General features: G+C 42.2%; 1 protein-coding gene across 2 annotated transcripts in view; it reads right to left on the reverse strand.

The window, feature by feature from the left end:
- HSF2BP (heat shock transcription factor 2 binding protein) overlaps positions 1-15,054 on the reverse strand; it is a 116,527-nt gene that overhangs the window by 87,390 nt on the left and 14,083 nt on the right. For both annotated transcript variants that reach the window (XM_033232617.1, XM_033232618.1), the window contains 2 exons: positions 11,700-11,803; positions 1,434-1,583 (listed from right to left, as the gene is read on the reverse strand). In XM_033232617.1, the coding sequence (XP_033088508.1) occupies positions 1,434-1,583; positions 11,700-11,803 (254 nt within the window). The remainder of the gene's footprint in view (positions 1-1,433; positions 1,584-11,699; positions 11,804-15,054) is intronic.

Consider the following 15,054-nt stretch of genomic DNA (forward strand, 5'->3'; position numbering starts at 1 on the left):
CCTATTCATCAAGGCCCATTTCAAATGTATCCCCTTCCATGAAGTTCCCTGATAAACGCCCGCACGCATGCATACATGTGCGTACACATGCTCACACACACACACGCTCCCCCCACACACATGCACCCACACACACGCTCCCCGACACACTCCCACCCACCCACACATGCTCCCACACACACACACATGCTCCCACATACACAAACACACATACGCTCCCCCACACACATGCTCCCACACATACATGCTCCCACACACACATGCCCACACACTCCCACACACATGCTCCCACACACACGGCCACACACACACGGTCACACACACATGCTCCCCACACACACACACACACAGGTGCTCCCACACATGCTCCCACACAGACACACGCTCACACACACACGCTCCCACACACACTCCTCACACACATACACGCTCCACATACACACACACGCCCTCACACACACATACGTTCCCACAAACACACCCACACACACGTTCACACACACACAAGCTCACACACACACCCTCATACATGGTCACACACAGGCTCCCAGTCTCTCTCACACACGCTACCACACACATACACGCTCACACACACACATGCTCACACACACACGGTCACACACACACACGCTCACAGTCTCACACACACGGTCTCTCACACACACACACACACAGTTGAACCTTGAAAACAAGGGTTTGAACTGCACAGGTCCACTTACACAAGAATTTTCTTCAGTAAAAGTTACAGAGTGTGTCTGCTACTCCAGCCTCCCCTTCCACCTCCTCCAGCTCTACCACCCCTTAGACAGCAAGGCCAACCCAACAACTCTTCCTCCTCCTCTTCAATCTACTCAGTTTGAAGATGATGAGAGTGAAGATCTTTATGACGATCTAACATACAAAAAATGTGTTAATCAACTATTTATGTTATCAGTAAGGCTTCCAGCCAACCATAGAGTCAAAAGTTCTATGTGGTTTTCGACTGCACAGGAGGTCAGCGCCCCTAACCTGCATGTTGCTCAAGGTTCAATTGCATCTATATGTACGTGTGTGTGTGTACAAACACACACATCTACATACATGTATGTATGTTAGAGAACATATATTCAATAAATTAAATACTATATTAACCATGAGATAATATATATAAAAGCACTTTTGATCTTGTTAAACACATATAAAGCATTAATACTGAAGTGGTAATATGTCCACATATACCACAAGGTCTCCGGGAGAAAAGGGAGCTTATTTCATTCACTTTGCATCAGGTTACAATGAACCACATACGATACGTATTCAATAACTAGCTGATGAACGAACAAAAGAAAATGGAAAGATAGGGACTTAGTCTTTAAATGCCTTCATAAGCTATATGCTCTAAGTTATACAAGCATTCATCAACAATATCTAGAGAGCCCAGTGACCATACTTACTCCTCCCAAAATGGCCTTGACGACTTCCTCACTGCTGGAGACGCCCCACAAGAGGGTACAGGTTGCTGCTCCCATTTCTGTACAATACTCTGCCTGCTGCAGGAGTTGCTGCTTCGCTTCATTCAGCTGCTGTCGAAGAGCCAGTTTCTCCTGAAAGCAAAACAAAATCGAAAAATAAATAACAGCATTCAACCTTGACGTATCTTGATTACATTTCCTCTTTCACAAAGGTATTTATTAAAGAAATGCATGTATAATTATAGAAAATAGCTGCAAATGAAAGCCAGTCCTAAGAGAGTCATAATCCACATCTACAGAAGAAATTTCAAAGGCAAAAACATTTGAGAAATATCTGAGGAAAGAACATACTACTATATTATGGTTGATAAACCCACAGAGCTGAATTCATCTACTTTAAGTAACTACATGAAATAGCTCAAGCCCCAAGTGACTATAATCAGAACCAGCACCAACTGAGGCTTCTGAACAAAAACAACCTCACAAAGCAGTTTACCCAGAGAGCAACATTTCTAAGACAGGAGACTGCCTCCCCCAAATGGCTCACTCCATTGAAAAAACACCATCTGCCAGAGGCAGACGCCAAATAAAAGGCACTTGGACATCAGGATTTGTAAAAAAAGAAGTACTTTAGAAAAACTCATTCTATATAAACATATCCTTAAGTCCTCATGAGAATATTGCCACAAGCGCCAGTAAATATAAAATATAATCTGTGAAGCTAAACAGGGAAAGAAAACCTAAAACCTAAGACCAGATAGGAAAGATGGGAGGAGGGGCAAAAAGAATTGTGAAGGCTGGGAGTCCTATTCACGCCCTGGTGCAGCAAGCCAGTGCCAGTCTAACAAGAAGATGGAGGCTAGGAAGAGTTTCCTACTCTCCCACCAGCAGTGTCTGAGGTGACCTGTAGCTGGCTAAGTCTCCGCCATGGCTCTCTTCACAAGGGAAACACAGGCAATGACCATCCTGACGGCCCTCCTGAACAACACAAGCACACTTTGAGGATTCACCTTGAGTGCACTACTGGAGTGATGTGGGGCTTTCTGTCCTCTCCAACCACCAGCACCAGGTACCTAAAATTCCCTTAAAAGGTGACAGTATTTCCTGATTTAATAACACAAAAACTGAAAAATACAAAACCCTAGTCAAATTCATTTCCACCCCCTGGAGGAAGCCACCTCCAGGGCTTTTCACCCCCTGGAGGAAAAAGAGAGCTTTGGGGCCACAAATCAATACTGTTGACCTCGTAACTTGGATTAGGGTGGCTCGCTCATAGTTACCTGGAGACAATGCATTTGGCACACAGAGATTCAACCACATTCATACATATATACACACATGTATTTAAGAAAAAAACGGCCACTGAACCTCTGGCACATGCTAATACTGCATCATGTGACCTGTCAACTCTGAGTTTTCAATGTCTTCATTATAACAACAATCTGGACTCCTAGATTAATCCCTCCAGTGTATGCAGCTGAACACAAATCATGGTGACACATGAAGAAAACTACGTCACAGCACTTCCTTTTGGAATTCTAGCTTTTCTCACAACTTAAGCAGTCTGCATCTCAATTAGTCAGGGTATGGTAGTTTTTCTGCATGACCACAAAAAGACTACTGAGAATAACCAGGCAGGACTTTCCTCACTACAGTCACATTTGGTAGGTGCAGGAGGATATTCCCCAATGCAGGGTTCCACACATAGTACATAATATAAAAAAAAAAAAAAAAAACCTCAAAATCATAGCATTCCCAGTAACATCAAAAATAAGAATAATTTTTAAAGTGCAAGACCTATACAATGAAAACTACACAGCATTACTGAAAGTAAAGAAGAGCTAAATGGATATACCATGTTCAAAAATTGGTAGGATGTCAATTCTTCCCAAACCGATCAACACAATCCCTATCAAAATCTCAGCCGACTTCTGTACAAAGTGATAATCTGATTCTAAAATTTCTATGGAAATGCAAAAGACTCAGAATATCTAAAAAATTGTCTGAAAAAGAAGAACAATGTTAGAAGACTAACAGTGCCTGATTTAGAGGAAAAAATAAATTATAAAACTACCAAAATAGAACCAGTGTGGCATTGGTATAAGGATGGACGTATAGATCAGTGAAACTGAAAAAATTGATTTTAACAAAGGTGCCCATGCAATTCAATGGAAAAAGGATAGTCTTTTCAACAACTGATGCTAAAACAATTGAATATTCATATGCAAAAAAAAATTAATTCAAAATGAATCACAGGGTCGGATGCAGTGGCTCACACCTGTAATCCTAGCATTCTGGGAGGTGGAGGTAGGTGGATTGCTTGAGGTCAGGAGTTCAAGACTAACCTGACAAACATGGTGAAACCCCGTCTCTACTAAAAATACAAAAATTAGCTGGGCGTGGTGGCACGCACCTGTAACCCCAGCTACTCAGGAGGCTGAGGCAGAAGAATTGCTTGAACCTGGGAGGTAGAGGCTGCAGTGAGTGGAGATCACACCACTGCACTCCAGCCTGGGTGACCGAGCGAAATCCTGTCTCAAAAAAAAAAAGAAAGAAAAGAAAAATGAAAACACATGACCACAGAAAAACTTGTACACAAATGTTTGTAGTGGCATTATTCATAACAGTCAAAAACTGGAACAGGCCAGGCAAGGTGGCTCACGCCTGTAATCCCAGCACTTTGGAAGGCCAAGGCGAGCAGATCACTTGGGGCCAGGAGTTCGAGACCAGCCTGGCCAACATGGCGAAACCCTGTATGTATAAAAGAAAAAAGAAAAAGAAAAGAAAACTGCAAACAATCTAAACGCCCATCAACTGGTGAATGGATGAAGAAAATGTGATACATCTATCCAATGGAATCTTGTTTTGCAATAAAAAAGAATAAAACATGAATAAACCTTCAGAACAGTATGCCAGACGCAAAAGACTACATATTATATAATTCTGTTCCTACAAAATATTCAGAAAAGGCAAATCTAAAGAGACAGAAAGTGGATCAGTGTTTGCCTGGGGCTGTGCAAGACAGCAGGGACTAACTGCCACAGATACGTGATGGAAATGTTCTAAAAGTTTATTGGACAAAATCCAACACTCACTCATGATAAAAAAATAAAAATAAAAAATTCTTAGTCAGGACCAGTGACTCATGCCTGTAATCCCAGCACTTTAAGGAACCAAGGTGGGAGGTTCACTTGACAAGAGAGAGGAGGTGGAGACCAGCCTTGGCAACACAGCAAGACCCTATCTCTACAAAAACTAAAAAAAAAAAAAAAAAAATTAGCTGGCCATGGTGGCATATGCCTACAGACTCAAGAGGTTCAGGCAATTGGATCCCATGAGCCCAGGAGTTCAAGGCTGCAGTGAGCTATGATCACACTACTGCACTCCAGTCTGGGCTGCAGAGTGAAGCCCTGTCTCTGGGGAAAAAGAAAAAAAAAAGAAAAAAGGAACTCAGCAAACTAGGAATAGAGGGGAACTGTCTCATTTTTTTTTTTTTTTTTTTTGAGACGGAGTCTCGCGCTGTCGCCCAGGCTGGAGTGCAGTGGCCGGATCTCAGCTCACTGCAAGCTCCGCCTCCCAGGTTTATGCTGTTCTCCTGCCTCAGCCTCCCAAGTAGCTGGGACTACAGACGCCCGCCACCTCACCCGGCTAGTTTTTTGTATTTTTTTTGTAGAGACGGGGTTTCACTGTGTTAGCCAGGATGGTCTCGATCTCCTGACCTCATTACCCGCCTGTCTCGGCCTCCCAAAGTACTGGGATTACAGGCTTGAGCCACTGCGCCCGGCTGACTTTCTCAATTTTATAAACGCATCTGCAAAAACCTACAGCTAAAATCATAATTAATGCTGAAAGACTGAATACTTTCCCCTGAGATCAGGAATAAGGCCAAGACATCTACTCTTACCACTCTTATTCAGCACAGTGCTATAGTGCTGGAAGTTCTGGCCACGCAAGAAGGCAAGCAGAAGAAATAAAAGGTATACAAAGCAGAATGAAGAACTAGAACCGCCCCTATTTGTAGATGACATGATTGTCCATGTAGAAAATCTCAAGAAATCTATAAAAGAACTCCTAGAAGTCATAAATGAGTTCAAAAAGACCATAGGGGCTGAGCGCGGTGGCTCACATCTGTAATCCCAGTACTTTGAGAGGCCAAGGCGGGTGGATCGCTTGAGGTCAGGAGTTCGAGACTAGCCTGGCCAACATGGTGAAATCGTGTCTATACTAAAAATGCAAAAATTACCCAGGCATGGAGGCGTGCACCTGTAATTCCAGCTACTCAAGAGGCTGAGGCAGGAGAATTGCTCGAACCTGAGAGGCAGAGGTTGTAGTGAGCCGAGATCACACCACTGCACTGCAGCCTAGGGGACAAGATAAACAAACAAAAAGCAATTACATTTCTATGTACTAACTAAAAAATGGAAACCAAAATTAAAAACACAATACCATTTACAGTTACTCCAAATAAAATTAAATACTTAGGTAAAAATCTAATACAAATGCTTATGCTGAAAATAACTAGGTAAAAATCTAACACAAATCTAGATGCTGAAAATAATTATAAACTGCTGATGAAAGAAATTAAACACAACTTAAAGAAATGGAGAGACATGCTATGTTTATGAATTGGAAGATTCAACATAGTAAAGGTATCAATTCTCTACAAACTGATCTACAAATACACCACAATTCCTATTAAAATTCCAGCAAGGCTTTTGTAGACATAAACAAGATTACTCTAAACTGTATGTGGAAAAGCAAAGGAGCTAGAATAGTTAAGGCAACTCTGAAACAGGGGAATGAAATGGGAAGAATCATTGTATCCAGTGTTAAGGCTTACTATGTCACTACAGTAATCAAAACAATGTATCATTGGTGGAGGAACAGAGTAGAGAACCCACAACAGACCCAGGTCGGTATGACTGAATTTTGACAAAGGTGCCAAAGCAGTTCAATGAAGGAGAGAGTCTGTTTGAGAAATAGTGCTGAAGCAACTGGACAACGATAAGCCAGAGAAGAAAATATTAACCTGAACTTAACCCTCTTACCTTCTATAAAAATTAACTCAAAATAAATCACAGACTTAAATGCACAATGTAAAACTATAAAACTATTAAGAAAAAAGAACAGGAGAAAATTGTGGGGACCTAGAGCTATGTGAAAAATTCTTAGACATAACAACAAGAAAATAGTCCATAAAAAGAAGAAATCAGTAAATTGGACTTCATCAAAATTTAAAACATTAGCTTTCTGAAAGAAGCTGTGAAGATGAAAAGAGCAGCTACAGACTGGGAGAAAAGACTTGCAAAACATGTATTCAGCAAAGGACTTGTGTCTAGAATATATCAAGAGCTCAAATGCAAAAGTGAAAAGGGAAAAAATCCAATTAGAACATGGATAAAAGACATGAAAAAAAAATTTTATAAAAGAGAATACACAGACAGAAAATAAATGCATGAAGTGATATTCAACATAATTAGCTATTAGGGAAATGCAAATTAAAACCAAAACACACCTATCAAAATGACTAAAATTCAAAATAGAGATAACACCAAATGCTGGTTAGAACATGAAGAAAGTGAATCACTTATACATTTTTGGTGGGAATATAAAATGGTACAGCCACTCGGGAAAACAATTTGGCAATTTCCTCCAAAACTAAATGTGCACTTACCATACAACCCAGTCATTGTACTCTCAGGCATTTATTACACAAAAATAAAGACACACATTCACGCAAAAACCTATACATGGATGTTACTAGTGTCTTTATCAGTAGCAGAAAAAAAAAACGAAGAAACTATTCAAACTTCTTTCAGTGGAGGAATCGCAACATACTGCAAACAAACTGCAACAGATACATACCATGAAATATGAGGCAATAAAAAGAAACAAACTAACAATACATGCAACTTGGATGTATCTGAGTGAAAGTCAGTCTCTGCCAGACACCTGTGGCTCACGCCTGTAATCTCAGCACTTTGGGAGGACAAGGCCGAAGGATCAATTGAGCCCAGGGGTTCAAGACCAGCCTGAGCAACACAGCGAACCTGTCTCTACAAAAAAATTAAAAATTAGCTGGGCATGGTGGCATGTGCCTGTGGACCTAGCTACTTGGGAGGCTGACCTGGGAGGATTGCTTGGGCCCAAGAGGTTGAGGATGCAGCAAGCCATGATCCTGCCACTGCATGTCACTGCCTGGGTGACACAGTGAGACCCTGTCTCAAGGAAAAGTCAATCTCAAAAGGTTATTCCACGTTATGACATTCTTGATATAACAAAATTAGAGAGAAGGAAAATGTATTAGTGATTGCCAGGGGCTACGCAGAGGGAATGGGGTGGATGTGGCCATAAAGGGGTAGCACCAAGGAGCCTTATGGTGATGGAACAGTTCTGTGAGTGTGGTGGTAGCTACATGAATCTCCAAATGTCATAAAATTGCACAGACCTATGTACATATGCACACACACAAATGAGTACACACAGAAGTGATGAAATACAAAGAAGTCCAGGTGAAAAGTGGTGAAACTTGAAAGCTGTGAATTGTACCAATTCCAGTTTCCTGGTTTTTGTCTTTACTACAGTTACGCAAGACGTCACCACTAGAGGAAACTGGGTGAAGGGCATAGGTAACTTCCCCGGACTTTTTGCAACTTCTAGTGAATCCGTAAGTATATACAAAAAATTTTTTTGTTTCCAGTGGGATTGGACCAAAAAATTTTAACCAAAAAAGAAGTCGTATAAATTTACTAAAAACTATCAAACTATACAATGACAATATATACAATCACAATGGAAAAAAATTTTGTGGCACAAAACATACCTCAATAATCCTGCTTTAAAGAAACAATAATCAAACTCTGATATATTTTCCTGTTTAATGGAATACTCATACATAACAGTTTATCAAGCACAAAACTCCCAAGATTTCTTCAATATCTTTCTGTCGTTCATTTATTTTAGCGTAACCACAATTTTTCTTTTCAAGTTTCTTGGCTCACCGTAAGCTCCGCCTCCCGGGTTCACGCCATTCTCCTGCCTCAGCCTCCTGAGTAGCTGGGACTACAGGCGCCCGCCACCTCGCCTGGCTAATTTTTTGATTTTTTGTTTTTTTTTTTTTAGTAGAGACAGGGTTTCACTGTGTTAGCCAAGATGGTCTCGATCTCCTGACCTTGTGATTCGCCTAACTCGGCCTCCCAAAGTGCTGGGATTACAGGCATGAGCCACCACGCCTGGCCAATATTCTGCAACAGTTGTGCCTTCAACAGGAAGCTGGGATCTTTTTCCTCGAGGGTCCAAACATTGCTACTACCAGGACTCTTTCCTGGCCTAGCCTCCTGACATCATAAGCAGGTATCAAGACCCAGTGCACCTCCTCCACTGACCCTACAAAATCTCTGTGGAGGAAATATCTCCACCATGGCCAGGAACAAAGTCTTCCTTGTTTGAGTAGCCTTTCTCTAGGGGTTCGGAAGCTGCTTGCTCACACTTTATGATTTTGGTTCCATACTTTGTTTCTGACCTTTTCTCACATATTGAACTCAATAATTTACGCCTTTTCCTAGTGATTTTTCACTCATACAGAAGTACTTACTAGCAGCCAGGCGCAGTGGCTCACGCCTGTAATCCCAGCACTTTGGGAGGCCAGGGTGGACGGATCACCTGAGGTCAGGAGTTCAAGACCAGCCTGGCCAACATGGCGAAACCTCATCTCTACTAAAAATACAAAAATTAGCCAGGAGTGGTGGCACGCGCCTGTAATCCCAGTTATCCAGGAGGTGGAGGTTGCAGTGAGCTGAGACTGCGCCACTGCACTCCAGCCTGGATGACAGAGCAAGACTGTCTCAAAAAAAAAAAAAAAAGTACTTTCTAGCAATAATCTAACTTAGGATCTAGTCCCTGGATTCTTTCCTGGGTCCTCAATTCTACAATAAGTTTCCAGAGCCAGGTGCAGTGGCCCATGCCTATAATCCCAGCACTTTGGGAGGCCCAAAGCAGGAGGATCACTTGAGCCCAGGAGTTCAAGACCAACCTGGGCAACATAGTGAGACCCCATCTCTATAAAAAATTTTTAAAATTGTTTTAAAAATTATACTTTAATTGTTCTTGTAAAAAATAAAAATTTATAATTAATTTAATTTAGCTGGGTGTCATGGCACATCTCTGTAGTCCCAGCCACTCTGGAGGTCAAGGAGGAGGATCGCTTAAGCCCAGGAGATCGAGGCTACCGCAACTATTATTGCATCACTACACTTCAGCCTGGCAACAGAGCAAGACCCTGACTCAAAAAAAATAAAAATAATAAAATAAGTTTCTAGAGTCCCTCCTTATGATCTGCACAGGCCTGGACAGAGATTACAGCAAAGGCTACAGATAAGGCAGCTGCTAGAAGAGAAATGGCCTTGTTACAGCAACCTTTTGCAGGAGCCTCCCTCTGTATCCACCTTGCAGGGGCTTCTCTGTATCCACCTTGCAGGGCCTCCTCTGTATCCACCTTGCAGGGCCTTCTCTGTATCCACCTTGCAGGGCCTTCCCTCGGTATTAAATTGAACTATTGAACAAGATTTTTAACTATAAATAGGGAATCGCTGGGTAAAATATTCCCACATTTTAAGGTCAAAGTTCCAGGGCAACAAAACCCTAGCGATTTCAAGCTACTTTACCATGGCTGTTTCCTCCTTCTCAGTATGTATTTACTGGAATGGCTTCTTTTTTTTTTTTTTTTGAGATGGAGTCTCGCTTTGTCATCCAGGCTGGAGTGCAGTGGCACGATTTCGGCTCACTGCAACCTCTACCTCCTGGGTTCAGGCAATTCTCCTGCCTCAGCCTCCCAAGTAGCTGGGATTACAGGCACCTGCTACTATGCCCGGCTAATTTTTGTATTTTTAGTAGAGACCGGGTTTGACCATGTTGGCCAGGCTGGTCTCGAACTCCTGACTGCAAGCGAACTGCCTACCATGGCCTCACAAAGTGCTGGGATTACAGGCTTGAGCCACTGCACTTGACCTGTTAGTACTATTATTATTCAAAATAAAAATATATCCAGGCCCCAAATTTTATAAAGAGTGTGGGAATACTTCTAGTTGTACGGAAAAGGAAGTTATGCCACACAAAAAGTTAAGCAATTTTTAAGAAATATTAGTTTCTCTAATATTTATATAAAATGTAACTGGTTAAAATATAATAATCCCCAAATTAATTACACGTACTTCTGATTTAATACATCTATCTCCAACTATAAGATATTATGTACATTTTTTCCCTCAAGATTCTTATTGCTATGGTTTGGATGTGGTTTGTCCCCATCCAAACCATGTTGAAATTTGATCCCCAATGTGGCACTCTTGAGAGGCGGGGCCTAGTGGGAGGTGTATGAGTCATGGGAGTGGATTCCTCATGAATCGATTAACGTGCTCTCTGGAGGGTGAGTGAGTTCTCGCTCTCAAAGGAATGGATTAGTTTCCCTGAGAGCAGGCTGGTAAAGAGTCTGGCTTCCTCAGTTTCTCTCTCTTGCTTTCTCTCATCATGTGATCTCGTCACACAGCCCGCTCCCCTTCTGTCATGATTTGAAGCAGCCTGAGACCCTCACCAGAAAAAGATGCCCAATCTTGAACCTTCCAGCCACCAAAATCTCGACAAAAATAAACCTCTTTTCTTTATAAGTTACTCAGTCTCAGATATTTTGTTATAGCAACACAAAATGAACTAAGATAATTATGAACCTTTATGCTGTAGGGCAGATTTTTAAACATAAAAGTTAAAAGATACCAAGTGAATAACCTACATGTTAAATGGTTATAAAATCCATCTGTTCGCCAGGATGGTCTCGATCTCCTGACCTTGTGATCTGCCCGCCTCGGCCTCCCAAAGTGCTGGGCTAACACGGTGAAACCCCGTCTCTACTAAAAAATACAAAAAACTAGCCGGGCGAGGTGGCGGGCGCCTGTAGTCCCAGCTACTCGGGAGGCTGAGGCAGGAGAATGGCGTGAACCCGGGAGGCGGAGCTTGCAGTGAGCTGAGATCCGGCCACTGCACTCCAGCTTGGGTGACAGAGCGAGACTCCGTCTCAAAAAAAAAAAAATCCATCTGTTCAACTACATTCCAACACACTCAGAATACACACATTTACAAATACAACTGATTGAGGATTAAGAGTAAAAAATTCAGACCCACTGCTTATCATAAGTGAAAGGCTGTAAACCAACCCCACTTTCTGGCACGGTGAGAGCCTGTCCCTGAGCATGGTACCTTCTTGTCTCTTATGCTGTCGGCCTGCACGGTTTCCAGGCGGGCTTTAAAGTGCTCACAATCCATTTTCAGCTGCTCTAATTCTTGCTCTTTCCTTTCCAGGTCTAGGAGAAAGAGACGTAAAATTACTCAAGATATTTCAAGTCACTAATCTCTCCCTAAGCATCTGTTTTGCCCAGTCTTGACTTAGTAAAACATGCACTGATTACTTAGGTGAGAACATCTGCATTTCTTGACTTCTAACCTGTCCTTGAATACCAATATTCTAAAAGTCTTGTTCTCTAAGTTCATCTCAGTTTTTAGCCCACAGCACAAAGGACTTTGGTTTTCTGTTCTGTGTTTTTAAGGCTTCGCTTTACTGCCAGACAGTACTCAAGGCTTCAAGAAAATGAGTTATTTAAAGGATCGAATGCAGAGCTGAGAAGCCCGACTGTCTCATGGCACAGACTTGTCGCTACTCCATGAAAAGCAGAAGGCAGCTCAGCGAGTGCACGGCGCCAGCACAGGCTGATTCACAAAGCTAGTGTCACCCACTGGCAGACTGACTCAATGGGAACAACTGCAGTAGTCGGCCCTGGAGGAGGGAAATAACAGTGATAAAAAAGAGAAAATGCTACAGTGAAACAGTGGGAACTACATAGCACTTCCTCTCCACTACACTCATTTAGTTGATGAGTCAACAACAATCAACAAAAATCCCAAAAAAATCCATGTCAATAAACCAAGCAAAAGCATTATCAACTTTAAATTTAAAATATTATGTTGCAGAAATACTGACATTCAAAAAAATCAAACACATAATACAAAGTTTTAAGTGATTGATCTCAAGAGCTAGGAAATCATCAGTTTTTATGCCAACATATACCAAGATTTGAGGGTGCTAAGAGCTAATGGTCTAACTTCTCTGATTAAAGTAGCAATGCTTTAGGACAGTGATTCTCAAACTTTAGTGTACATCAGAATCCCTGGAGGACCTGATAATACAGAGTCAGCTGGGTCCCATCCACAGAGTCTCCAATTTGGAACAGCTGAGGTGAGCCTGAGAATTTACATTTCTAACAAGTTCCCAGGTAAGACTTACGCTGCCTGTCTGGGACCCACACTTTGAGAACTACTTCTGGGCAATAACCTGGTCTCTAATCACCAATAAAATAAAATGAACATGCAACACATGATCAGCAACAGCAAACAAGGGAACCCATCCACAGGAATGTGAAAGAGCAAAAGAAATGGAGAGTAATGGAAGGCAGCTACCTAATATTTGTCACATGAAGGAATTTCACTTTTTTTTTTTTTTTTTTGAGACGGAGTCTCGCTCTGTCGCCCGGGCTGGAGTGCAGTGGCCGGATCTCAGCTCATTGCAAGCTCCGCCTCCTGGGTTCACGCCATTCTCCTGCCTCAGCCTCCCGAGTAGCTGGGATTACAGGCGCCCGCCACCTCACCCGGCTAGTTTTTTGTATTTTTTAGTAGAGACGTGGTTTCACCGCGTTAGCCAGGATAGTCTCGATCTCCTGACCTCGTGATCCGCCCGTCTCGGCCTCCCAAAGTGCTGGGATTACAGGCTTGAGCCACCGCGCCCGGCCAAGGAATTTCACTTCTTTACACATTCCCTCTCCTAATCCTTGAACCGAGAAAAACACAAGGCAACTCTGCTTATCTGTCTCATTCTTGTACTCTCACTTGGGATGAGTGAGAAAGCCTCAAAGAGCCAGGCGCCTGGAAAACGGAACATTACTCCACCCTAGAGGAGAAAAAGCTCACAGACACTTCCTCAATTATATGCAAACAAACAAGAAGGGGTAGGGCTTTCGAATCTAGCGTTCCAAGAGGACAAGAGGAAGCCAGAATAAGAAAATTGTGGGGATTGCTTAGAACACATGTATCCCCAAAGTCCTAAAGGAAACTTTAATAAAGGGAGGAAGAAATAAAGCTAGTCTCTAAATTTTCTAGAGACCCTGTCCTAGAAGAAAGATTACAACCTAAAAGTAAATATTCAGACCAGCTAAAGAGTATAAAATTGGCTGGCAAAGCTTCTTATAAAATGTGTTTCTCAGGGGCCAGGCCCAGTGGCTTACGCCTCTGTAATTCCGGCACTTCGGAAAGCTGAGGTGGGAGGATTGCTTGAGGCCAGGAGTTTGAGATCAGCCAGGGTAAGAACCCCATCTCTCAAAAGAAAAAAAGTGTTTCTCAGAAATAGAGCAAAGTGCCTTTGGACTATATCCTCTCCCTCAAATTGCAGTTTCATTTTCTGCTTTTTTAAGAAATATTATGCCACAATGACTTTTACTGGAATTCTTGATTTTATCCTAATCCTGGCCAAAAATCAACTAGCAAGCACTATGCTTTAAAAACTACATACTTGCATTATTTGTAACAATGTCAAATGGAAATACATTATTTATACACATACACACTACAATCATCATGTATGAAATATCACCTACGGTCATAAACAAAAAAGAACAAACTGAAAAACTAAGATGAAATTTCTGTGATTTAAAATTTTTCTTTGCATTTAACTGTTAAATTTGGCTTCTACTATTAAACTATATACTACTCAAACATGGTAAAGGAGATAGGAAATCTCTACAACCCTTATTATGTGTAAAAACCTGTGGGAAGTAACTTTGACCACCCAAAAGGGCTCTCTTGCATTATGGTAATTTCATAATCACTTGTTGTAGACAGCTGTACGCAACCCTAGCGCAAGTTAACATACCAAAAGAACAGGGTTAAAACAGCCGACTCTAGGACTCTACGGTAGGCAATCTCAGAACTCCGGTCAGTTGGGGAGGCCACACCCATCCACGCCAGGCTCCTGAGGAGGCAAGTGCTCTTCTGCTGTATGAGGCCGCCGCCTTGTGGCCAGATGGGAGCATTGCTGCTGCCTTGGAACAGAACTCTGACCTTGCACTTTTTTTTTTTATTATACTTCAAGTTCTAGGGTACATGTGCATAACGTGCAGGTTTGTTACATATGTATACTTGTGCCATGTTGGTGTGCTGCACCCATCAACTCGTCAGCACCCATCAATTCGTCATTTATATCAGGTATAACTCCCAATGCTATCCCTCCCCCATCCCTCCCTCCCCATGATAGGCCCCAGTGTGTGATGTTCCCCTTCCCGAGTCCAAGTGATCTCATTGTTCAGTTCCCACCTATGAGTGAGAACATGCGGTGTTTGGTTTTCTGTTCTTGTGATAGTTTGCTAAGAATGATGGTTTCCAGCTGCATCCATGTCCCTACAAAGGATGCAAACTCATCCTTTTTTATGGCTGCATAATATTCCATGGTGTATATGTGCCACATTTTCTTAATCCAGTCTGTCACTGATGGACATTTGGGTTGATTCCA

Source organism: Trachypithecus francoisi, unplaced genomic scaffold, assembly GCF_009764315.1.
Source record: "Trachypithecus francoisi isolate TF-2019V2 unplaced genomic scaffold, Tfra_2.0 Lachesis_group14, whole genome shotgun sequence".
Lineage (NCBI taxonomy): Eukaryota > Metazoa > Chordata > Mammalia > Primates > Cercopithecidae > Trachypithecus > Trachypithecus francoisi.